The sequence below is a fragment of the Pristiophorus japonicus genome, chromosome 11, assembly GCF_044704955.1.
Source record: "Pristiophorus japonicus isolate sPriJap1 chromosome 11, sPriJap1.hap1, whole genome shotgun sequence".
Taxonomy (NCBI): domain Eukaryota; kingdom Metazoa; phylum Chordata; class Chondrichthyes; family Pristiophoridae; genus Pristiophorus; species Pristiophorus japonicus.
In genome coordinates this window covers 43,913,229-43,940,596 of record NC_091987.1, presented here as the reverse complement: position 1 = coordinate 43,940,596, position 27,368 = coordinate 43,913,229, and the positions used below count along the sequence as shown (strand labels likewise).

The window sequence follows — 27,368 nt, the reverse complement described above, 5'->3', positions numbered from 1 at the left end:
ATCCATTATCAGTTATAGCAAACTTAATCAAAACTGATGATGAGGTTGACAGCAACATACCAGCTTCCTTAATGTGTTTATAGACATCATCGGATCCAGCAGAGGAGTACGGAATGTCATCATGTGCCACAAAATCAATCTAAAAGAAAGTGTAGTTACAAATAAGTTGGAATATGAACAATTTCAGACTGATTAGTTACTCAAGTATCTAAGATTCAAATGTACTCTGTGTGTTACGGCTGGTTTTTATTTTTTTTCGAGCCTTACCAGAGATGTGAATATAAGAGATACCAAATGAAGCATGCTGTGTTACAAAGATTCAGTGGGCGTAGTTTTCACCCTCACTAGTGCGGTGGTAATCTGGCGGAGTGATCATCCGCCCGTTGTTGAATCCTCCTGATTTTCATTCCATGGAAATCAATGAGATGAAAATTGGGTGGGTTCGACCACAGATGGGCAATCCACTTGGCCAGATACTGAAGATGAAAATTACCCCTAGTTATTTGAAAAGATTTTTACATTTACAATACTGAGGCAATGGGGCTTTCAAAAGCATAGACTTAGAACTGATGCTAGTTGCTTCTGGAAAAGAAGGGAGATACATTGGAAACCAAGTCGCCCTGAGCTCCTCTTGTGTAAGCCCTGGAATACTGGTTAAACCAACAGTGTTGGAAATTTAAAGTAAAACCAAATGGAACTGCATGCTAGGTCTGTCAGTATCTGGTTACCACTGGTCAACACTGAGATTGATAGCTTTCTGTTAGGTAAGGGTATGTGTGATATGGAGCAAAGGTGGGTAAATGGAATTGCGGTCCAGATCAGCCATGGTCTAATTGAATGGCAGATCAGGCTCAAGCAACTGAATGACCTCCTCCTGTTCCTATGTAACACTTAGAATCATAGAAGTTTACAGCATGGCAGGAGGCCATTTCGGCCCATCGTGTCAATGCCGGCCAACAAGAGGCTATCCAGCCTAATCCCACTTTCCAGCTCTAGGTCCATAACCCTGCAGGTCACGGCACTTCAAGTGCCGATCCAAGTACTTTTTAAATGCGGTGAGGGTTTCTGCCTCTACCACCCTTTCAGGTAGTGAGTTCCAGACTCCCACAACCCTCTGTATAAAGAAATTTCCCCTTACCTTCTACCAATTACTTTAAATGTATGTTCCCTGGTTGTTGATCCCTCTCCCAAGGGAAATAGGCCCTTTCTATCCACTATGTCTAGGCTCCTCATAATTTTATACACCTCAATGAGGTCTCCCCTCAGCCTCTTCTGTTCCAAGGAAAACAAACCCAGCCTTTCCAATCTATCCTCATAGCTAAGATTCTCCACTCCCGGCAACATCCTCGTAAATCTCCTCTGTACCCTCTCCAGTGCAATCCAGTGTAATGCGGTGACCAGAACTGCATGCAGTACTCCAGCTGTGGCCTAACCAGTGTTTTATACAGTTCAAGCACAACCCACCTGCTCTTATATTCTATGCCTCGACTAATAAAGGCAAGCATTCCGTATACTTTCTTAACCACCTTATCTACCTGGCCTGCTACCTTCAGGATCTATTGACGTGCACTCCAAGTCCCTTTGTTCCTCTACACTTCTCAGTGCCCTGCTATTTAATGTGTTTTCCCTTTCCTTGTTAGCCCTCCCCAAATGAATTTCCTCACACTTCTCTGGATTAAATTCCATTTGCCATGTTCTGCCCACCTGAGCAGTTGATTGATATCTTCCTGCAGTCCACAGCTTTCTTCTTCATTATCAACCACGCAGCAGATTTTGGTATGTTCTGCAAACTTCTTAATCATACCCCCTATATTCAAGTCTAGATCATTGACGTAGACCATAAAAAACAAGGGACCGAGCCCTGCGGAACCCCACTGGAAACATCCTTCCAGTCACAAAAACACCCATCAACCATTACCCTTTGCTTCCTGCCTCTGAGCCAATTTTGGATCCAACTTTCCACTTTGCCCTGGATCCCATGGGATTTAACTTTCATGATCAGTCTGCCATATGGGACCTTATCAAAAGCTTTGCTAAAATTCATTAAATGACAATCATACGAACAGCCCTCATCGATCTCCTGGTTACCTCCTCGAAAAATTCAATCAAGTTAATTAGACATGACCTAACCTTAAAAAATCCATGCTGACTGTCTTTGATTAATCTGTTTCTTTCTAAATGAAGATTTATCCTGTCCTTCAGGATTTTTTCCAATAATTTTCCCACCACTGAGGTTAGGCTGACAGGCCTATAATTACTTGGCCTATCCCTTTCTCCCTTCTTAAACAAAGGTGCCACATTAGCAATCCTCCAGTCCTCTGGCACCACACCTGAAGCCAGAAAGGATTGGAAAATGATGGTCAAAGCCTCTGTTATTTCACCTTTTGCTTCGCTTAACAGCCTGGGATACATTTCATCCAGGCCTGGGGACTTATCCACTTTCAAAGCTGCTAAACCCCTTAATACCTCCTCTCTCACTATGTTTATTTCATCCAATATTTCACACTTCAAGTGGGACAGCTCATTAGAACAAGTTCACTACACCCTGTCAAAATCCTAATGACACAGCTCATACGAAACATAACAATTTGCTTTTATATAGTACTTTGAACTTAGTAAATGCCCCAAAATGCTTCACTGAAATGGCTGTGAGCAGTAGTAGTCGAAGAAAATTAGAGTTGTGGAGAGTTTTAAACAGCGAGCTCCAGAGTATGGCTGAGATTGCTGAAGGCTCTGCCACCAATGATGGATTGGGGGAAGGGAGATGAACAGGAGGCGAGAGTAAAAGGACCAAAGGGCACAGCTTAGCTGTAATAAGGTTGGAGGTGGCTGAAGAGGTTAAGTAGGATATGACCATGCAGGGATTTGTAAATGAGGACAAGGTTTTGATGATTTAATGCACGGCAGATTGTGTAAATTGGAGTTTGTAGAGTGCAGCTTAGGTCTCTCTTGAGTCTCTCTTCAGTCCTACCTTTGGGCTTCCACTAATGGACTGTATCAGGGCTCTGTCTGCTCAATTCCACTTCTACTGCTTAATGAAAGGGATTCTGGCCTTTGCATAATTTATGCTCTCACAAGGATTCTCAACTAGGTATGCAAAGTCTGCAATCTTTTCATTAACTAGAGGAGAGAGAAGCTTCCATTAATGGTGGAACTTGGACAGGAACAGGACTGAAGGGGAAAGGGTTCTGTTGTGTATCTGTAAAGCATGCACTCCCATGTACCGCCACCAGGGAGCTCATCCCCTGAAGTTCCAAGGGTTCCCAGCATCTCTTGGGAGCACTGTATATAAGCCTGTTCCTTACTCTGGAGTGTCTTATTAAAGACTGAGGTCACTGTTACTTGAACCACCCTGTGTGTAGCCTCATCTGTGTTAGGAACACAATAACTGGTGATGAGAATACGAATCCAATGCAAAGATGCAGCAAACTGTGGGCATCCTGGAGAAGTTCTCAGAGGGTGAGGACTGAGAAGCCTATGTCAAACGGCTAGACCAGTACTTTGTAGCCAACGAGCTGGACGGAGAAGGAAGCGCTGCAATAAGGAGAGCGGTCCTCCTCACAGTCTGCGGGCACCGACCTACAGCCTCATGAAAAATCTTCTGGCTCCGGTGAAACCCACAGATAGGTCATATGAGGAGCTGTGTACACTGGTTCGGGAGCATCTTAACCCGAGGGAGAGCGTGCTAATGGCGTGGTATCGGTTCTACACATGCCAGCGATCTGAAGGTTAGGAAGTGGCGAGCTACGTCGCCGAGCTAAGGCGACTTGCAGGACAATATGAGTTTGATGGCTACCTGGAGCAAATGCTCAGAGACTTTTTTGTACTGGGTATTGGCCACGAGACCATCCTACGAAAACTTTTGACTGTAGAGACACCGACCCTCAGTAAGGCCATTGCGACAGCATAGGCGTTTATGTTCACCAGTGATAACACCAAACAAATCTCTCAGCACACAAATGCTAGCAATGTTCATAAATTAACTGGAACTGTGTTTGCGAGCAGAAATGTACAGGGCAGAACCCACGAGTCTGCAACTGCCAGCAGGCCTCAGGTGACCCAGATGACTCAGAGTCCCCAACAAAGGATGAATGCAAGGCAATTCACACCTTGTTGGCGTTGTGGAGGCTTCCATTCAGCCTATTCATGCCGCTTCAAAGGGTATGTTTGCAAGAGCTGTGGAACAATGGGGCACCTCCAACGAGCTCTGCAAAACCTGCTAATCACTACATGGCAGAGGAAGATCGGCCCATGGTGGATCAAAGCAATTTCGAGCCTCAGAGAGAGGAGGCAGATGCTGAAGTACATGGGGTGCACACATTTTCGCTGAAATGTCCACCTATAATGCTGAGTGTAAAATTGAATGGCTTACCCATAGCCATGGAACTGGACACTGGCGCTAGCCAATCCATCATGAGTAAAAAGATGTTTGAGAGACTGTGGTGCAACAAGGCATTGAGATCAGCCCTGAGCCCCATCCACACGAAACTGAGAATGTACACCAAAGAGCTTATCACTGTCCTGGGCAGCGCCATAGTCAAATCACCTACGAGGGCACAGTGCACGAACTGCCACTCTGGATTGTCCTGGGTGATGGCCCCACACTGCTTGGAAGGAGCTGGCTGGGCAAAATCCGCTGGAACTGGGATGACATCCGAGCGCTATCACATGTCGATGAGGCCTCGTGTATCCAGGTTCTGAACAAATTTCCATCCCTTTTTGAGCCAGCAATTGGAAACTTTTCCAGGGTGAAGGTGCGGATCTACTTGGTCCCAGAGGCACGACCCATTCATCACAAGGCGCGAGCGGTATCTCACATGATGAGGGAGAGAATGGAAATCGAGCTGGACAGGCTGCATTGCGAGGGCATCATCTCCCCAGTGGAATTCAGCGAGTGGGCCAGCCCGATTGTTCCAGTACTCAAAAGTGATGGCACGGTCAGGATTTGCGGCGATTATTAATCGTTTCTCGCTACAGGACCAATACCTGCTACCTAAGGCAGAAGACCTATTTGCGACGCAAGCAGGAGGCAAGACGTTCACCAAGCTTGACCTGACTTCGGCCTACATGACGCAGGAGCTGGAGGAGTCTTTGAAGGGCCTCACCTGCATCAACACCCACAACAGATGCCCGTTTGGAATTCGGTCGGCTGCAGCGATCTTCCAGAGAAACATGGAGAACCTACTCAAGTCGGTACCACACACAGTGGTCTTTCAGGACGGCATACTGGTCATGGTTCGGGACACTGCCGAGCACCTACAAAACCTGGAGGAGGTCCTCCAGCGACTGGATCGCGTAGGGCTGCAGCTGAGGAGGTCGAAATGCGTCTTCATGGCAACAGAAATGGAGTTTTTGGGAAGAAAGATCGCGACGGATGGCATTTGGCCCACAGACACCAAGACAGAGGCTATCAGGAATGCACCCAGGCCACAGAACATCACAGAGCTGCGGTCGTTCCTGGGACTCCTTAACTATTTTGGTAACTTCCTACGGGGGTTAAGCACCTTTTTAGAGCCCCTACATGTGTTATTGCTCAAAGGTGAGAACTAGATATGGGGAAAAAACCAAGTAATTGCTTTTTGGAAAGCCAGAAACATTTTATGCTCCAACAAGCTGCTTGTATTGTATAACCCGTGTAAAAGACTTGTGCTAGCATGTGACACGTCGTCGTACGAGTCGGGTGTGTATTACAACAAGCTAAAGTTGCGGGGACGTTGCAACCTGTCACCTATGCTTCCAGGAGCTTGTCTAAGGCTGAGAGGGCCTACAGCATGATTGAGAAAGAGGCATTAGCGTGTGTGTTCGGAGTAAAGAAAATGCATCAGTACCTGTTTGGCCTCAAATTTGAGCTGGAAACCAATCACAAGTCCCTCACATCCATGTTCGCTGAAAACAAGGGGATAAATACTAATGCCTCAGCCCGCATACAAAGGTGGGCACTCGGGCTATCAGCCTATAACTATACCATTCGCCACAGGCCAGGCACCGAGAACTGTGCGGATGCTCTCAGTCGGCTACCATTGTCCACCACGGGGGTGGAAATGGCGCAGCCTGAAAACTTGTTGATGGTGGTGCAGCCCGCAGACTTGTTGATGGTCATGGAAGCATTTAAAAATGATAAATCACCTGTCACGGCCCACCAGATTAGGACTTGGACCAGCCAAGATCCTCTGCTGTCTCTAGTAAAAAACTGTGTACTGCATGGGAGCTGGGCCAGCATCCCCGTTGAAATGCAAGAGCCAATCAAGCCGTTCCAGCGGCGAAAGGACGAGCTGTCCATTCAGGCAGACTGCCTGTTGTGGGGTAACTGCGTAGTGCTACCAAAAAAGGGCAGGGAGACGTTCATCTCGGATCTCCACAACACACACCCGGGTATAGTAATGATGAAAGCGATAGCCAGATCCCACGTATGATGGCCCGGTATCGACTCTGATTTAGAGTCCTGTGTACGGCAATGCAGTGTATGTGCTCAGTTGAGCAAACCGCCCAGAGAGGCACCACTAAATTTGTGGTCCTGGCCCTCCAGACCATGGTCAAGGATCCATGTCGACTATGCGGGCCCGTTTCTCGGTAAAATGTTCTTGGTAGTGGTGGATGCTTTTTCAAAATGGATTGAATGTGAAATAATGTCGGGAAGCACCACCACCACTACCATTGAAAGCCTGAGGGCCATGTTTGCCACCCACAGCCTGCCTGACATACTGGTCAGTGACAACGGGCCATGTTTCACCAGTGCCGAATTTAAAGAATTCATGACCCGCAATGGGATCAAACATGTCAACTCGGCCCCATTTAAACCAGCCTCCAATGGGCAGGCAGAGCGGGCAGTACAAACCATCAAACTGCCTTAAACAAGTCACAGAAGGCTCACTCCAAACCTGCCTGTCCCGAGTACTGCTCAGCTACTGCACGAGACCCCACTCGCTCACAGGGGTGCCCCCGGCTGAGCTACTCATGAAAAGGACACTTAAAACCAGACTCTCGCTGGTTCACCCCAACCTGCATGATCAGGTAGAGAGTAGGCGGCAGGAACAAAATGTAAACGATGTTCGCGCCACTGTGTCACGGGAAATTAATCTAAATGACCCTGTGTATGTGCTAAACTATGGACATGGTCCCAAGTGGATCGCAGGCACGATGATAGCTAAAGAAGGGACTAGAGTGTTTGTCGTCAAACTAGACAATGGACAAATTTGCAGAAAGCACCTGGACCAAACAAGGCTGCAGTTCACAGACTGCCCTGAACAACCCACAGCAGACACCACCTTTTTCAAGCCTACAACACACACCCAAAGGATCAACGACACCACGCCGGACCAGGAAATCGAACCCATTACACCCAACAGCCCAGCAAGGCCAGGCTCACCTAGCAGCCCTGCAGGGCCAACAACACGCCAGCCCAGCGAGGGCACAGCCAACACACCAGAACAGACATTTGAACCGAGGCGGTCCACCAGGGAAAGAAAGGCTCCCGACCGCCTCACCTTGTAAATAGTTTTCTCTTTGACTTTGGGCGGGGGAGTGATGTTGTGCATCTGTAAAGCATGCACTCCCATGTTCCGCCACCAGGGAGCTCATCCCATGAAGTCCCAAGGGTTCCCAGCATCCCTTGGGAGCACTGTATATAAGGCAGCCCTGAAGGCCTGTTCCTCACTCTGGAGTGTCTTAATAAAGACTGAGGTCACTGTTACTGTAACCTCCCTGTGTTTGGAACACAATAGGTTCAGTATGATTTTTTCTTGTTGAGCAAATGCTGGCATGCTGGTTGGGTTCACAAAATGCTGATCGTTTTCATGTATGGTTCCGTTGAGTATCACTAAATATAGGAGTGCAGTGTATGTGGGTGGGTAGAGCAAGAGAAACAGGAAATGGGTACAACATGAATTAAAGGTGCTCCTCTTCCCTGATCCATTTGAATATGACACAGTCCCACTACAATGCTGCCTTTAAGCTGTTTTTGTGCACCATTGGCATTATTGCTCTTTACCAAGAGTATATTTCCTTCTCGTTGGTTCAATCATTACCCTCATTCACCCCTCCTCCCGAACAAGAACTCATTAAATTCCTGCATTGGCAGTAATGGAGATGTAAGGGGAGAGGGAATGGTGCCAATTTGTTTGTGTTGCTAACCATATATGGCACCTTTGTACAATCTTGCCCAGTTTATAAACATATATATTTGTGCACCCCATTACAGGAAGCCAGAAGAAATTATGTTTTATAAGGAAATGGACATGATGTGTTGTTGGTGTGTAAATGAGAGAATATGTTACTCAAAATTTGTGACACAGGAAACAAGCTTGATGTGGACTAGAAGTGCATGCCATACTCAAGCCTTCTAATAATATACTAGCAGATTTCTTATGGTTGTTCATAGTGAGTCAAAATATACACTTGAGGGTAATTTTGATTTTGGGTGATACTATAGCATAAAATGGGCAGTATCGATTCAGCCACCCATTATACTTCTCTCCTGATTTTAATTACCAATGAAGTTGATGGAGAGATGTACAGTAGGCAGCTGAATCAATGTCACCCGTTTTACACTATAGCCCAGTCTAAATGGCCCCTTATTGTTTTATAATAAAATGTAATCATGAAAATGTTTTAGGAAGCGAGACATTGAAGTGAATTGCATTCTAGTATGAAGACTTTTTAAAATACTTGTATATTAAATAAGTATATAGAAAATACATTATATTTATTCTCTGGTCCATCACCTTCCATTAGCCAGTTGTTTTAATATTGTAACAGTAGTTGAATTTTATTCTTCAATTTGTTTACAATATTGTTAAATTGATGTTATCTATATATCTTCACTAACTATATATATATATACATATATATATATTATGGGCTCACCTCGGATAGTAGGTCCGCTAGGGTTTTGGTTGTAGTTGGAGACTTGCTTAGGGATAGTTGGAGTAATATGGCTTTGGTGTTCTGGTCTTTGGTATGAGTTGGCTGGATCTTTGTATGTGGAGCTGGGTCCACTGCGGTATCAGGGCTCTGGGACCATTAGTAGGGCTAGATTGATGTTCCTCTCTTGCTGACTGGTATCCTGCTTGAACTGTGGAGCAGATCTATAGTGAATTGCAGAAGTGCGTCAGGCTACTCTGTGAGAAATGGCTGCCGATGTGTGGCCCCAGTCAGGGGAGTGGAGCTATAGGAAAGTGTAGTGGCAGGAAGTGGCAGGGGTGATTGGAAGTGTGATTGAAGAGCAGGTGAATGGCGGTTTGCATTGGGGTTCTGGTACTTTTGGTGGGTGTTGGGCTTCAGTACGCCAACTGTTTGCTGATGTCCTTCCGGATTCAGTCAGTAGCGCTAAGAATGGGAGCATTGGGAGAAATGCCAGGGAGTGAGTTTGAGTGTCGAAAAGGGAGAAATCTGAGGAACCAGGTTAGGAAGGAAGCAGAAATAAGCACAAGCAGTTGGCAAAGGAAACCTTTAGGAGTGGGCCTCTATTGAACGAAGCAATGGTAAGTGGTGGGAAGCTTCAGACAGCATTTGGTTGTCAGGTCCAGTGGCACCAAGAGTGGGAATATACTGCTCCTATCTGAGTCCTACTACTAATTGACTGGACCAGCAGGTGATAGGAGATAAGCAGCAGGTTTTAAATTTAAGCAATTTTACATTTAAAGTTTCTTTAATTCACAGAACCGGCAAGTCAAGAAAACAACCTGATGGTTGGAGCTGGGCAATTCATGCCACAGCACGGCTAGTGGTGAGAAGCCTGCATATAAAATGTGACAGGTGGATAGGGTTTTTACATTAAATTGAAAACTTGAATTTACCTTTAATGGCTTTTCCCATTATAAATGTTTACATAGGGAAATTGCATTATAAATATTGGCATAAAAATGTATTGTAAAATTGTGACAACAGGAAGTAAGGTTAGTGAACAGGAACTACGCACCAAAGTAAGTTTGAACCACATACTGCATTTCAGTGATCTGTCAGTAGAGGCTGCTTTCTATTATTACTGGAAGTCTAAATGAGTTTTGAGATGGTGTCACTTAGAAAAGAATGTTGCCATGCAGTATACTCTGGATATGGAGTGATATACCACTGACTTTATCAAATTATAAAATCAGTCTAAAGCCATAAAAGTTAGCCCATGCAAAAATCTGCTCAAAACGCACAGACACTTGGTAGGAGGGGAAAGGACAGTTGAGAAACATACCTTATGTTTTTCAAGAAACTCTGGAGACAGCGTCCATGGTGCATCCCTGATAACCTCATCAACATAGCGGCAATGTCTCAGGGCATCATACCGCTCAATCTCATTCATGACAGTGAAACCTTTGTACTGGTGTGTTAGATCATCGCTGCACACTGAGACCAAACACACACAAGCAATCCTTATAAAATATCCATTACACATAGACATAAATTCTAGTCCTACCACCATTCTCAATGACTGTTACCAATTCACCTTTTTGCAGATGTCTGTACACACCTCTTCAAAAAAAAAAGATTTTATAAAAGTATGGGTTTGTTACAGATTTTATAATATAATCTATTGCCCTCCAGTTTAATAGTGACAGTATCAATAGTACACTATGTTAGCGGGTAATATGAGACTGCTTTGTACCCACTATTTCCCATTCCATTTCCAGGCAAAGCATTAGGGGAGGATAGCAAGCAAAGGTGTCAAGTGCAGGTCTGTCGCTTGCATGTAGCAAGGGAGAGCAGGAAGTCAAATCACTGAGGCCCACACTTGGGCAGCTGCTAGCTGCTGGTTAAAAGCTGCAGTGCGGAATGGGTGGGACAAGGCTACCTGTGTACGAATGGGGCATGGCGTGTTCAGAGGGGAAATCCACCACAAAATAAACAGTTACACAATTCAGATGAAGAACTTTTGTTTCATAGATATTCTATGCTGTCTTGTTTGCCTCTACTTATCTTAAAGACTAGGTACATCGCAAATAATCTGCATGTCTATTCCTACATGACTCTTCCTTTGCTTTCATGTCAGATGTGTTGGGTACAAGATTGATTGTGTGCGCTGTTATTTAACCATCACTTGCAATGAAAGATCTATAACTTTATCTTACCATCAAACTATTAATATACCTGACAGTACTTTATCTTGTCATTAACACTAATGTATTCCTTAATACTTGCATCAAAGAAAAAAATTGCTTGTTGCAAGAACATTTTGATTACTGAGCAATGGATCTGTAGGAGGATATGAGCAGAACTGTCAACACTGAGGGAATAATAGAAGTGACATTTGCGAAAAGCAAGAATGACACAGATTGCAAAACCATTTAAGGATTTGAAGCTGTGCTTATATTTCAGAGTGGTTATATTTTTAAACCAAAAACTGAGTGACACTTGGCAAGCATGAGTGCGAGAGCTGTTGTATAATGGAAACATCTAGAAAACAACATCAAAGATGCACGGGAGTTAATATTGTAAAGCAGGCACATTTATTAACAGTTTCAAACTGATGTACTATTCACATTTGAACACCATCAGAACACAGTGACTGATGGATACACGGGAATGTGTCAGAATTAGCTCTCAGCAGTGTTTCATCCAGTGGAAGGAAAAGCTAAAAGGAGGGGCCATCTCCCATAAAAACCGTGGAGCAGTCTGTGCTGCTCTCCCAACAGAAGCACACCAGTGAGTGGCAGCACTGCAGATCCAATGGGGAAAATCGGGTCAAACAAAATACAATGAAGAAATATTCGTTGCACTTTTTTGATGTGCACAGTCCTCACAGTTTCTAAACCTCTCTTTGAGTCACACACAGGTGGCACTTGCTTCAGTTAGCTTTGCACACTTTATTTCAAGTAGGTTGTCCCTCAGTTCTTACCTCCCACAAGTAAGTAGGTATTTGGGAAAAGATTTTTGGCCTGCATGAGAGCCCGAGCATGACCTGAGTGAAAGAGATCGAATATTCCATCTGCATAAACTCGCACTGGTCTATCAACTGTAAAAGGACAAACCAGCACAGGATTAGAAAATGCCATGGAATTGGGAGCCATTAAACATATTGTGCTAATAAACTTCAAATACAACACAGCAATGCTTTGGCTGATATCATTAGCTTTGTCACAATCATTTTTATATTTCATAAGAACATAGATCATAAGAAATAGGAACAGGAGTAGGCCATACGGTCCCTCGAGCCTGCTCCGCCATTCAATAAAATCATGGCTGATCTGATCATGGACTCAGCTTCACTTCCCCGCTCGCTCCCCATAACCCCTTATCCCCTTATCGTTTAAGAAACTGTTTATTTCTGTCTTAGCTTCCACAGCTCTCTGAGGCAGCGAATTCCACAGATTTACAATCCTCTGAGAGAAGAAATTTCTCATCTCTGTTTAAATGGGCGGCCCCTTATTCTATGATCATGCCCTCTCGTTCTAGTCTCCCCATCAGTGGAAACATCCTCTCTGCATCCACCTTGTCAATCCACCTCATAATCTTATACGTTTCGATAAGATCACCTTTCACTCTTCTGAATTCCAATGAGTAGAGGCCCAACCCACTCAACCTTTCCTCATAAGTCAATCCCCTCATCCCCGGAATCAACCTAGTGAACCTTCTCTGAACTACCTCCAAAGCAAGTATATCCTTTCGTAAATATGGAAACCAAAACTGCATGCAGTATTCCAGGTGTGGCCTCACCAATACTTTATATAACTGTAGCAAGACTTCCTTGCTTTTATACTCCATCCTTCATCGCCTAAGATACAGGTTCTTGCTAGATTGCACCTTCAAGGTACCTCACCCAAGTAAAGTTAGTTAGTGAGTGTTAACAAGCTATTCAGCAGCAGATTGTACCATGGACAAACCTAATCCTGTCCATATCTAACATCCACACATGCAGACTTTTGCAGCTGGGATAACTGGATGATGATAAGGAGTGCTTGATTTTTCAAAAATTGATCTTTCCCTAGCCCAGAGATAATAAGTCCAATCACAGTACTCTTTTCACCACCTTGGCCAAGATTGACTAACTCGGCACAGACCAGATACTGAACCTAGGATTTCCAGTCTACAAGGCAGTTGAATACTGGGCATTACATGTACCAACTGAGCCATTGGGAGAGCTAGTTTAGTTACAATTTAACAGTCTGAGGTACAGGTACTGTTAAAATGATACAGTAGTGTGATAGTATACATGAATTCTGCTATAATCGGAACTGGTATTATTTGCAACAAAGGGCCAGCTGGGAGTTTGCTTTAAAGGGGGATCATGATGAAACATTTGACAAAGCTATGTTTGGACTGTTTTCCAGTCACATAAAGCAATGACTTTAAGTAATCTATTTCACAGTAAAAAATACTGTTTTATTTTGTAATTTTCACCTTCACCGGCTGGGCAGTAATCTGGTGGACTGTATCGCCTACCCCTGATAGTACCTACCTGATTATCATCCTATTGAAATCAGTGGGATGAAAATTGGACGAGTTCTACAACAGGCGAGACAGATAGTGGAGAGGTAGAGCTAGGTGTTGTCAGCATACATGTGGATGCTGACCCCATGTCTTTGGATAATATTACCAAAGGGCACCATTTAGTTGTAGAAGAAAAGGAGAAGGAAGATGGGGAAATGAACCACTGTCGCAGTTATGGAAGATGTCATTTGTAACTTTGATTAGAGCCCTTCAGTCCTGTAAGAGTGGACAACCTCTGACTGGAGAGATTGAAACATGGGGATAGATTTGACCAAATGGGGAGTTGGCCGGCGGAGTGTCTGACATCTGATAGTGCCGACAGAAGACCTGGGCCGACATAACATTCAGGCCTGGGCGGGCTGCGGGCAGTAAACGAGTGCCCACAATCTTCATGACAAAGAAGTGCATAAGGTCCTCGCACTGTTGTTGGAGGTGAGTGTGAAGAGGTGGTGGAGAGAAGGGTTCAAGGAGTGGTAATGGAGAAAAGAAGCCAGTGGTTACCTTTGTTCTCCAGGGTGGGTAGGTCGGCAAGAGAGTAGATAGTGCAGTGAGATTGCTGCTTGTAAGGAGGCAGCAACAGGTGCCCCAATGGGCCCTTCGGAGAAGCACAAAGGGCGGCTGTGGGCTTCGCTGCAATCTTATGAAGTCAGTGAAATATTTTTCAGATCTTAGTCCCCAGACCCAACTTGAAAATATTGCAAAGCGTAATAAGAAAAAATGTATCTGTTAGGAAATCAAAGACTAACTTGGTGTTCCAAACCGGGCCTGAGCAATGGTCAATCTTTCGTGAGGGGCCTTGCACTGACAGCTTGATTCATCTGAAAATGCAGCAGGTTGAGTCAACGTCTGGAGAGAAAAACAAGGGAAAAAAAATAAAGATTAGGACATACTCTTGAGTGCTTTTCCGTGGCTTATGACATTAATTATTTATGACAGCTGTGTAAAAGCTGTACAATACTTTACTGAATGATTTATTCAGTTCATTTGAGGTTCTTTTGCACTTTGCAGAACACCTTTGCTTCGAATCACTTAATACCTACAAAAATCATGTCCTTTATGAATCCAATACTATGCTAAATCAAGAGGAATTTAATAACTCTTTAACTCAGCATATTTTACAATAATAATATGAAATACCTTTAATAACCACAAAGGTTCACAGGTAAACTGACATTCTTTTTTATTAATATGGTGATGTGTGTTTTAGCATGTTTTATTGCAACAGCCTTTCAAATGCAAAAAATTATAGTGGGTGTTGCAATTAAGGTCCTCCTTGCCTTGTGTTCTTGGAAAGACATAAAGAGGGCGCAGATAGGAACATAGGAACATTTGGAACAGGTATAGGCCATTCTGTCCCTCAAGCCTGTTCCGCTATTCAATTAGATCAAGGCGCAATCCATTTTCCTGCCTTTGTTCCACATTCCTTAATACCCTTAGCTCGAGGGCACCAATTGTCTCAGCATCCACAGTCTTTTGAGGAAGAAAGTTCCAAATTTCTACCAAATGTTGTGTTAAGTAAAAGTGCTTCCTGATTTCACTCTTGAAAAACCGAACTCTAATTTTAAGATTATGGGGCCGAAATTGCCTCCCGCCGAAATGCGGCACACTTACCGTGTTTGAGCTGTTTTCACCGCCGCTTGGGATATGGTGGCCTCTTGCGCGAAATTCTGCTCTTTGGCTTTTTTTTCCGAGCGGCCCGGAAATTGGTCATAATGGGGGCAGAAGTGAGGCGGGAAGCGGAAGTTCGCACACTAGAGTGGCGGGGGTTGGCGCGGGCAGAGTGTTCGCCGTAGTCAGTCATCAGTTAAAAGGGAGAGCTGCTGCGAGCTCTGCGATTCTTTTAGTTAGGTCCACTGGGCCACCAGGGAGGGTTTTGGCCGGGCCAGCCTGTTGGCGGCCCGGCCGAACGTGGGGCCATAATTATCAGGCTGACCTGGCAGTCAGCCAACAAAAAAAAGTAAGATGGCAGCTGCAGCAGTGCGCCCTCCCCTTTAATGGTGGCCGCACCACCATTTTGAACACACTGCAAACACAGTGCAGTGACAGAAAAACATTTTCACGGCAGAATTTTGCATTTGGGGGGGGTGCGCACTCTGATGACGCACTTAGGATGGATCGGGAGCAGCGGAGCAGTAGTGGGGGGGAGCGGGTCACCGCCGGCATACCGCAGGAGGGCAGTTTTCAAAATGGCACCCATTCCATGAAAAATCAGCCGCCATTCCACACCGCAGTGTGACCGCCGATTTCCAGTGGCAACAGACCTTAAGGGAAGGGGCAATTTCAGCCCCTATGTCTCCTTGTTCTTGATTTTCCTACCAGAGAAAATAATTTCTCCATATCTACCCTATCAAATCCCTTTAACATTTTAAACGCCTCGATCAGATCAACTCTGAATCTCCTATAATCAAGGGAATAAAAACCAAGTTTATGTAGTCTGTCCTCATAATTTAACCCCCTAAGCCCCAGAATCATTCTGGTGCGTCTGCGCTGCAACCCATCCAAGGCCGATATAGCCTTCCTGAGGTTTGGTGCCACTGAAAATGCGTTGGAACATCAGTGCCAACAGTGCAAGGGCAGCTGAGCAGACGAAGCAACAATGAGAAAATCATCCTCCCCCTTGTTTAATAACAAATCCCATATTTCCATTTGTTTTGTTTAGATTTGAGTTTGTTAAGTGGTTTGAAAGATAGTTGCAGAAAATATACGGGCTATGAAATTAGAGCCTTTAGCGCTGGCTGTTAAGGCTGGTTTGAAAGAAAAAATGGCGGTGGCCCACTTCCAGTGGGTTCTGGGGCGGCCGCCATTTTGCCGTTGTCTGTGCTCACTCCAGATATTTATATGAGGCAGATCGTAACATAGTGTGCAATGCTGATATGACGCACGACCTGCCATTTTCGACATTGCCACTCCAATTAACATCCTCTCCTAATCTCGACCAGCTGACCAAGTGTTCAGCAGCGCTATTTAAAGGGATAATCAACAACTTGCAGCTGACTTTCAGTTCTGCTAGCTCTGTGCAATTGTTTGTGCAACTGCTTGGAGCTTCCCAAAGTGAATTAAAGTTGCTGAGGTGACAGGGAGTGTTGCTACAAGTAGAGAACATTTTGCTTCTCATTGAAAGGGTTCTACTTACACCACTTGCTCTCAGTGATGGGGCTCTACTTGCAGTCCCCCTCAAGCTCGAGTATGACAGGAAGATGGAGTGGAGGCAGCGAAGAAGAGGACAGGATGATCGCAAAGGGAGGAGGTCTCTCAGCAGGAGACCTCACCCACCTAGGGTCTTCGGGGAGCACTTCTCCTACCTGCACCTAAACCAGGAGCAGTGAGTTAAGAGGCCCTGCTTCACCAAGGAGGTGGTCACAGAACTCTTCCACCTCCTGCAACCAGACCTGCAGCCTCAGAGCAGGGCAACGACGGCTCTCCCAGTGGCCCTCAATTCTTTCACCACCGGATCCTTCCAGTCTGGAGCAGGAGACGTACCCAACATCTCGCAGTTCACCATCCATCGCTGCATCTGGGAGGCCACAGAGACTCTGTAATCCAGAAGAAGGGACTTAATTGACTTCTTTTTGAACAGAGAGAAGCAGGAGGAGCTTATCGGGCTTCCCCATGGTGCAGGGCACCATCGACTGCACATATGGGTTCCGGGACCTCCTCAGGAGGAGGAAGAGGAGGAGCAGGAGGAAGGGAGGAGGCAGCCAGTAGATACCCATTCCGGACAGGTTGTCCATGATCGTCTCATCAGAATCCAGTTCCAATGAATGAAACCACAGATCCCTGTTGCTCACCACTTCTCCACCTTACCATCTCTCTGTCACGGAACATCACAGCATCCTCCGGGCACAAAGCTGAAATGAGAGCCACCACAATACAAAGATTCCAAACTAAATTTATAAATTTATCAAATCCAAAACAAAACAACAACGTCAACTAATCACGGTTGTGCATTCCCTCAGTGTCTGTCTTTCGTGTTCCTTTGCCTGTTCTACTGCTCCTACACAGCGCTACCCCAGTGGCTGCAGCATGGTTGGTGGAAGGCTGCTGACTGCAGATGGCATTGCAGGATGAACTCTAGCACCTTGGCGTGGGTGGCAGCAGTCTGGGTTGCCTGGCTGACAAGCAACAGCAAGGACACTGGTGGAGTGGCGGTGGTGAGAGGACAAATGCTGTCATCCTGAGGGAGAACAGCAGGTTCTCGCTCCACAAAGCCACTGCCACTCCCCAGGGGCAGTGCCTCAGCATTCTTAGCCATCTGTTGGAGGACAGATTGCTGAACTGCGGTGCAACCCTGAAAGCCCCTTTCTACACTTGTAATCCAGCCACGATGACAGAAGTCTGAGATTCCTCTGCAGCACTGATACCTTGGGTTGCTTCCGCCTGTGTGGCAATAGAAGCTGTGATATCGCCCATCACACCAGCATTATGGCTGGGTCCATAAGGTCTCTCATGGAGTTTACCATCCTGCAAATCATGGGCTCCAAGCTCCGCACAAAGCCCCATGCGATGTTGGAGCCGGACTTCTCCGTGCTCCTTAACACTGAAAAGAGGCTCTCTGGCAGTCTTACCATTGCACCAAGCATTTCTGTGTATATGCCATCACCTTCTTCAGAAGGCTGCCCCCATCGAGTTCATCATCTGTCGTGTGCAGCAGAATTCATGCACGAACTCACCCTCCGGGCACCCGAGCTATGTTTCTATCGGGCTGGCTACAGCCCACTTGTGCCCGGTAACTCACCGCATGCAGATTCCACCTCTATACTTTCCTTTAATGTATGCGCAGTGCCACTTCCTGAGCTGGTGTCTGCGAGTGCAGTGCCGGTGTGTCTTCTCTTCTATCTCTGTCCTCCTCCATGACTTCAGGGACAGGCTGGGCTGCTGGCAATTCTTGGGTATCTGAAAGGAGAAATCCACAAGGGTCGGGTTGTGGTGAGGGGAGGGGGATAAAGCAAGATATCCATGAATACACCATCAGCAGCTTGTAAGTGAGAAGAGATTGTGTGATGAGGGGAAAGTGTGATGTGAGAAGAAGGATTAGATATGAGCATACCATCATCATCAGCAACGCGTTGAACTTCCCCGCTCGCTACGGTTTCTGTGACGGACCCTCCAATTATTGTGAGAACTGCTTCCCCCAGCTCCGTCAGGTTCTGGCTTGCCCTCTCCCATCTGCTGCTGCTCCTGGTGGTTGAGAGCCATCATGGCCTGCAAGAGAAAGTGAAGTGTGTCAGTGGATGTGGTGCAATATGTTTAGGTGATGTGCCTGCCATGGTTGAGCTGGCAGTGTGTGCAAAGTGTGAGATGTGCGTGTGAGTCTTGCAGCAGTGGTAAGTGTGTGAGGTGAAGCTATGACTGTGAGGTATGAGTAGTGATTGGTAGAGATTGTTGATAGGTGAATGATGGGGGTGTGGTGCATTGAGCAGTGTGTGAGGCCTGTGGTGCAGTTGGTGGGATATGGCATTTGATGATGCATTCACTCACCTTGACCACACGTGTGAGGTCATTAAACTTCTTCCGGCCCTGGATCCAGGTCCTGGGGACAAACTCGTTGCAGTGACAGCTTGAGCAATCTCTTCCCACAGTCTTCTGTTATTCAGCCTTGAAGGCCTCCTGCTCCCCTGCGGGTAGAGGACCTCACAGCGTCTTTTACCCCCAGGACCAAGGCCTCCAGCACTGCATCGGAACATCTCCTTGCCCTTTCCCTTGGCTGTCGGGTCATGGCTCTGTTCACAGTGACAATGACGTGCTTCTGCAACAAAGCACCTCCCCTTTAAATAGTGCAGTGATCCTAGGCCAAACTTTATTGGCCAGTAAACTGTACCTGATATTGCCTTCCCTGTGGAATGCTAATCTTAATCAGCAGCATGTTTAGTGCTGAGATCAGCGCTGCAACCATTATAATGAGCAGACAATACGAATTTTGCGTGCTGCCTGTACCACTTTGAACGGGCACAGGTACATAGCAATGCTTGATGGCTCTTCCCATTTCTGGGCCTTATCTAATTTCTAGGTCATGATATTTTACAAAACCACACTCGAGCAAAAATGTTTACCTTAAATAATTATAAAATGCTCATCTCTGCACCACTCATTAATGGCTGTTGAACGATTAAGCAGATTTGATGCTGAAAAAGGAGATAGGCACACAATTACAGCACTTGACATTATAATTTAGATATCCCTTTGACCACTACTGCAGCATAAAACCTGCAGGTTCATCCACCACACTACCAGAGAGTGAATCACAAACTTATAACCTAATTGAGGGATTCAAATGTCATGAACTGCAGCAGTTTATAAATGGAATTTAAGTTCCAAGAATGAGTTACAGTTTTTTCATTTTAATTTACAATGGTACATTTCTCACAAAACATGCTTCCTGGGTGTTAACTGCTTTGAGATGCTTTTCTGTATTAAAATGATATACAAATGTAAGTTGTTATCAGAGCAACAATTGTGGACTCACATGACTCTATAACGAATATTGTATTGCAATTTTTTTTGATTCCATTACCAAAGTATGAAGTCTCCTGTGATTCAGAATTGCAAGGATTTTTTCCCCAGTAGGTTATGAGATTGTTCACTCTACAAATAGAATTCTGAACTGAACGCATGCTCCAGTGTATGTTTAGTTTACATTGACACCCCTGTGTTGTAATCTGAGTGCTGCATTCAACTGTATCAGATTTAGTGGAATAAACAGATCCTCATTCTATTCTCTTCCTTCTATTTGTGAACAGATTCACAAATCTATTGTACTTCATTTTAATAAATAAATATTTGCAAGTGTATCCACTTTGTATATGCATAATCTCATTTAATTTTTAATATTGATTGACTATTCCAATGCACTCCTGGCCGGCCTCCCACATTCTACCCTCTGTAAACTTGAGGTCATCCAAAACTCTGCTGCCTGTGTCCAAACTCGCACCGTCCCGTTCACCCAACATCCCTGTGCTCGCTCACCTATATTGGCTCCCAGTTAAGCAACGCCTCGCATTTAAAATTTGCATCCTTGTTTTCAAATATCTACAGGGCTTTGCCCCAATTTCAATTGCTTCACCTTCAGCTGCCAATACCCAATGCTCTGGAATTCCCTCCCCAAACCTCCCCACCTCTCTACCTCTCTTTCCTCCTTTTAAGATGCTCCTTAAAACCTACCAAGCTTTTGGTCATCTGCCCTAATTTCTCCTCATGTGCTCGGTGTCAAATTTTGTTTTATAATGCTCCTGTGAAACACCTTAGGACATTTTACTACGTTAAAGGCGCTATGTAAATACAGGTAGTTGTTAATGCAGGAAAATAAAACTATTGCCCTACTCATTCTCTCCATAGCCCTCTATCATCCTCTTCTTCAAATGTTTATCTACTCTTCCATTAAAAGATGCAAGTCTTTTCTTCAACCATTCAATGCGATAAAATATTCCGTGCAGTAACTCTCAGCTTGAAAAAAGTTCTTCTAACCTCACTCTCAGTCACAATCTTAAATTGATAACTTTCCCCATCACTGCCTCCCAACCAAACAAAATTGATTTTCCCGACCAAACCCCTTTATAACAAAATCCTCAATTAAATCTCCTTTTAGTTTTCATTGTTCCATAGTTTCGAGTGTCTCCTCATAATTATATTCTTTCATCCTTGATATTATCCTGTTGAATCTATACTGTGCGCTTTCTATGACTTTTTAATATCCTTTTTATAGTGGGGCACTGAAAACAGCACACGGTATTCTAATGTGGCCTAACTACTACCTTGGACAAATTATTCACTACCTCTTTGCTACTCGATGCCCTGACTGATAAAGACCCCAAATGCTGTTGGCCTCTTTTATGGCTTTTTTACCTGTTGTTACAGGAATGGTAGCATACTGGTTATGTTACTGGACTAGAAAACCAGAGGCCTGGAATAATGATTTGGAGATGTGAGTTCAAATCCCAGCATGGCAACTGTGGCATTTAAATTCAGTTAATTAATAAATTTGGAATAAAAAGCTAGTATCAGTTATGGTGACCATGAAACTACCAGATTGTCATAAAAACCCATCTGGTTCACTAATGTCCTGAAGGGAATGAAATCTGTCACTCTTACCCAGTCTGGCCAGACCCACAGAAATGTGGTTGACTCTTAACTGTTCTCTGAAATGGCCCTGCAAGCCATTCAGTTTAGTGTTGGGAATAAATGCTGGCCTTGCCAGTGACGCTCACATCCTATGAATGAATTTTTAAAAATTTCACTTTCAAGGAATTATGGCGGCGATTTTACTAACCTCGGCAGGTCACAACCTCGCTTCCGCCAAATCCCGACCTCTGAAATGAATTTACCGTGATTGGGCTTGTTAAGACCGCCCAGCGCATTTGCCAGCCAATTAGAGGAAGCAGGTCTGGTGACGTCATTTGATGATGCGTCATTAGCGGTTTCCTTAAAGGGACCATGGCCAACTTTATTTTGACATTTGTGCTGTCAGTGTTCTGCAGCATTGAGGTGCTGCAAACACTAACAAGCACTGCACAGAGGTGCGGGGCTGCACCCAGGCTCTCCCATGATTCCCTCTATATGCTCATGGAGGGAGTCACAGCAAGTAGGGAGGTCCTCTTCCCTTTCCATGGGTGGAAGAGACCTCAGCAGGAGACCAACACAGTCTGGTTGCATATTGTAGAGGGGATCACGAGCAGGGATGTGGTCAGGAGGAACTGCGCATTACCACAAACATTTGAATGATCTCAGTAGATCACGAAATGTTACTGCAAACCCACACTCAACCTCATCCTGCTGTACCACTAATCACATCCCCATCACTCTGCCTTCCATACCCTGCTCCTGCACATCCTTACTCACAGCAACTTACCATGCACCTCCACCCATCCCTCTCTATCTACATTATCACATCCCCATCTCACTAGCCATCCTGCACACTCACCCTCATCCTAGAGCAATGATACCAACTAACAACACACAAGGGTAGGCACTTGGATGTGTTATGCAATGTTCATGTAATGTTTCTGTTAATGTGGTGTCAAACATTGAAACCTTCATTTCCAACACTTTGCATTCTTGAATAGATTTGTGTGCACCTTTGGAAATGGCTTAGTGAGTTGCAGTGACTGGTGAGACATAAGGGTACCCCCTACAATGGTGATGAAAGGAATGGCTTAGGCATTGTAGGAATGCTTTATGGTACTGGTGTGGGGTGGTACCAACCTGATGCATCATGTGGCAGCCAGAGTGTATAACATCAAATGAAGTAAATCTGTTCATGGTAAGGCTATCCCTGGCCTCCCAGGCAGCAATGTGGTTGGGTTCTGATGCCTTGTGTCCTGTGCAGCATCAGTTGATTGCAGAGAAGTTTGCTGTTGTTGTTGGTGCTGCTGGTGATGCTGGTGTTGGGGCTGATCGTGATGGGATTCTGAGGACCAAGGTGAGAGCGTTTGAAGGGCAACCATGTTGATGCAATAAATGGCAGGTGAAGTAGAGATGACAGAAGTGATCTGTCAATGGTGGGAGAAGTAATAAGGTCAGACTGGATGGAGACTTGTGTAAAGACTTGCAGCATCTGAATCTGTAGTTTGAGAAACTAGTGGTTAAGGGAACATTTCTCAATCAGCTGGGAACTTTCACTTGACATGTCAAGCTGATTCAATGGCCACTGACCTCCCGTCTCAGCTTCACAGCCGAGGTCGAGGCACAGCGGGAATCCAGTGGGCTAACTGTCAAATCCAAAAACCTGGGTAAATATCATTGATAAGTGGCTGTAAACAAGCCACTAATGATTTTAGTTGCCTCCCATGCCGCTGCGGTCGGATTAGCTCAGTGCTGACAGACTCCATATTTGGTAAAGGTGTATGGTGGTGGGGTTCACAGCAGGGTCCCGAACCTCTGGGGAATGAAAACACTTTCCCACCTGACTCACCACCAATCGCGTGTGCTGATCCCAGAAAATCCAAGCCAAGAGAAAGGACAGACATGCCTTAGAGGCGGTGCAATAAAGGTTCACTAGATTGATCCCTGGGATGAGAGGGTTGTCCTATGAATGGATATTGAGGAGCGTGTGCCTATACTCGCTGAAGTTTAGAAGAATGAGAGATGTTCTGATTGAAACATATAAGATTCTGAGGGGGATTGCCAGGGTCGATGCAGAGAGGTTGTTTTCCTGCCTGGAGTGTCTATAACTAGGAGGCATAGGGGGCATAACAGCGAGACGAGTGGGATCAGCAGGGTTATAGAGTGCACAAGGTGTGGGGTCAGCGGGGTTATAGAGTGCACGCGGAGTGGGGTCAGCGGGGTTATAGAGAGTGTGAGGAGCGGGGTCAGCGGGGTGATAGAATGCACGAGGGGCCAGCCAGTCCCTGATGAGTATCAAACAGTTCGACAAGTTGTGGGCGTCCAAGGCCAGGAGGCCAAAATTAGTGGCGATTGACGCAAAGCTACGGACATATACAAAGGAGATCATTCCGGTGCTAGGCAGCGCCACGGTAGTCGTGACCCACAAAGATTCGGAGAACAGGTGGGCACTCACGTTAGCCGCCTATGACTATACAATTCGGCACAGACCGGGCACTGAAAACTGCGCCGATGCACTCAGCAGGCTCCCACTAGCCACCACCGAGGGGGCAACCGAGCATGCTGCTGAGATGGTCATGGCTGTTGAAGTTTTTGAAAGCGAAGGCTCATCCGTGACAGCCCGTCAGATCAAAGTCTGGACAAATAGAGACCCGCTACTGTCTTTAGTCAAGAAATGTGTCCTGAATGGGGACTGGGCAGCCACGTACGGGGCATGCCTTGAGGAATTTAAACCATTTCACAGGCGCAAGGATGAACTCTCGATTCAGGCCGATTGCCTACTATGGGGAAACCAAGTAGTCATGGCCCAGATGGGCAGAGAGGTGTTCATCCGAGAACTCCACAATGAGCACCCGGGCATTGTCATGATGAAGGCAATTGCCAGGTCACATGTTTGGTGGCCAGGGATAGATGCAGACCTGGAACTTTGTGTTTGCAGGTGCAACACATGTGCCCAGCTGGGCAATGCGACCAGGGAAGCCCCCCCTTAGCCCCTGGTCCTGGCCCGCCAAGCCTTGGTCATGCATCCATGTGGACTATGCAGGTCCTTTCATGGGAAAAATGTTTTTGGTTGTAGTAGATGGCTACTCCAAATGGATCAAGTGTGGCATTCTCAATTCAAGCACATCCTCTGCCACAGTAGAAAGTCTACGGGCAATGTTTGCCGCCCATGGTCTACCGGACGTTTTGGTCAGCGACAATGGCCCGTGCTTTACAAGCATTGAATTCCAGGACTTTATGACAGGAAATGTTATCCACCGTGTCAGAACGGCACCGTTCAAGCCGGCCTCAAACGGCCAGACAGAGCGAGCAGCGCAGATAATCAAACAGGGGATGCTCAGAATCCAAGGGGTTTCCCTACAAAGCCGCTTATCACGCCTCCTGTTGGCCAATAGATCCCGACCACACTCGCTCACAGGGATTCCACCCGCAGAGCTGCTAATGAAAAGGACGCTCAAAACCAGGTTATGCCTTATACACCCCACCATGAAAGAAATTGTTGACAGCAGGCACCAGTCACAATGTGACTACCATGACGGGAATGTGAGGATGCGATGTATTGATGTCAATGACCCTGTCTTTGTCCTCAACTATGCTGCAGGGCCCAAATGGCTTGCAGACACTGTGATTGCCAAAGAGGGGAATAGGATTCTGGTAGTTAAACTTACCAATGGACAAATCTGCTGCAAACACGTGGATCAAACAAAAAGGAGGTTCAGCAACCCCATAGAAGAAGCAGAGGAAGAACACAATGTGGAGTTCATTCCACCACAGGTGACCGAACACCGGAACCAAGTGGAGGAGAACCCAGTCACTGTGGCCAGTCCGGACAGGCCTGAGGCACCGCAAACAGCAAACATTCAGGCCAGCGCCTAACAACCGGAGACTCAACTCAGACGCTCTACAAGGGAGCGTAAACCACCAGAGAGACTTAACCTGTGATCCCAATAAGACTTTGGGGGGGGGAGGTGATGTCATCTATTCAACTGTCATTGTAACCCATGTATAAACTGACCTAAGTTGTACACCATGAGAACACTGACCACTAGGTGGTAAACTTGTGGGAGACACTCCGAATCTGGACTTTCAGGTATAAAAGGGGAAACTCCACCCACTTTCTTCACTTCAGTGCTGGCTAATAAAGGTTACTAGTCACAGAGTGACCTTCTCTCAAGTATGGGCCTCGTGTGCATTTGTACTGTATAGTAAGGACAAATTACTAAGAAACTGTAAATTGCTATAACTTTACTTTATTAAATTGGTAACTAAAACTAGATACAAACTAGAACTAAAATAATTAAATAATAAAACTAAAATAATTATCACCATTGATCAGAAACTTAACTGGACCAGACACACAAATACTGTGACTAAAAGAGCAGGTTAGATGCTTAATATTCTGTGCCGAGTGAATCACCTCCTGAGCAATGTTCCCTCCAATTTTTTTGGGCCCGCACAGTTTTTTCATTGAAAAGCCAGCTGCTCCTGATCCCTGGAATGCTGCACGGCCACACAGTATGTTCCTGCCTCCCCAAAGCCTTTCCACCATCTACAAGGAACAAGTCAGGTGTTTGATGGAATACTCTCCACTTGCCTGCATGAGTGCAAGGTGGGAGCATTTTAAGGGCACCCATGCTCATGGAATAGATGGCAGGCAAAGCAGAGATGACAGAAGCGATCTGGCAATGATGAGAGGTAATGAGGTCAGACTGGATGGAGGCTTGTATAAAGACTTGCAGCATGGTAAGTCTTGTGGTAGAAATGCAATGTGAAAGAGCTTGTGGCTGATGGAAGATAACTCTGTAAGGTGGGACCTTTTACTGTACATTTGAAGCTGTCAACTCAACAGCTGATTGAATGGCCACTGAACTCCTGCCTCAGCTTGACAGATGTGGACCACGACCAGCGTGGACCACGTAGGTGAGCTGTCAAATGCAGATGGTGAGCTTAAATTTATTCTTAAGTGGCTCTAAACAAGCCACTAATTACCTGAATTGGGTCCCCTGCTGTGAACCCACGCTGCATGTCGGGATCTGCTCAACGCTGACGGACTCGACATCAGGGAAAGGCGCCTGGTGGCTGGTTCACAGAGGGGTCCCAACCTGCTGGGGGAAAAAAAAACACTTTCCCACCCGACCCAACACCGAGCACGCTTGCTGATCCCCCGCAAAATCCAGCTCCATGTGTTTTGAATAGATGGAAAATTGTAAGCAGTTTGCACCTGATTTTGCAATAAGGGCTTCTGCCCTCCAAGCTCATACGCCTCGGTGCTAAAAAGGAAAATCTACCCCAAAACAATGTGGGACATATTTATGACACATCAAGAACGGTTAATGGACAGAATGTTCATTTCATAAAAGTGCACTTTTAATAATATATAGATTGATAGATATTATACAATTTAGTTTGTGTTTTACGGTAGAACGCTCCTATCATTCTAAATCTTTGAGCAATGCCATGGGAGATCTGCTAAATATTCACTCTAATTATGGGATTTTTTTTTTTCAAAAACAAGACCGAGGGAAAAACTGTAAAATACAAACTTGTATGTAGCCACAAATTAAGCTTGTTTGCAATCATCTTTTTGTCTGTCATTGTCCATGACTGGCACACGGTACTGGGAATGCGTACAGTCTACTCCTGCTAACTCAAAGTTGTTCTTCTGCTTGAAAAAAAATCAAATTATCCAGTAGTTCAAATTAAACAATTTTAATGAATGAACACACTAAAACACTACAGGAACACTAAAGTATTCCATAAAACATCAAAGCAACAATTGAAATGCATGTGATTGAAACTTGAACACCAAATAAGCTGTACATCGCTACATTCAGTAATTGCATGAAATACTCTGGGATTGTGGTTTACTTTTTAACTGACTGCACAGAGTAAACTCT

General features: G+C 45.4%; 1 protein-coding gene across 2 annotated transcripts in view; it reads right to left on the bottom strand.

Moving 5' to 3' along the window:
* The window catches only part of LOC139275719 (choline-phosphate cytidylyltransferase B), a 90,171-nt gene that overhangs the window by 10,759 nt on the left and 52,044 nt on the right, over window positions 1-27,368 (bottom strand). Inside the window, exons 2-5 of one of the 2 annotated variants that reach the window (XM_070892898.1) lie at window positions 14,163-14,262; window positions 11,825-11,941; window positions 10,184-10,335; window positions 61-139 (exon numbers count right to left, since the gene is read on the bottom strand). In XM_070892898.1, coding sequence (XP_070748999.1) covers window positions 61-139; window positions 10,184-10,335; window positions 11,825-11,941; window positions 14,163-14,262 — 448 coding nt within the window. The remainder of the gene's footprint in view (window positions 1-60; window positions 140-10,183; window positions 10,336-11,824; window positions 11,942-14,162; window positions 14,263-27,368) is intronic. The other variant, XM_070892899.1, reaches the window with a different exon arrangement.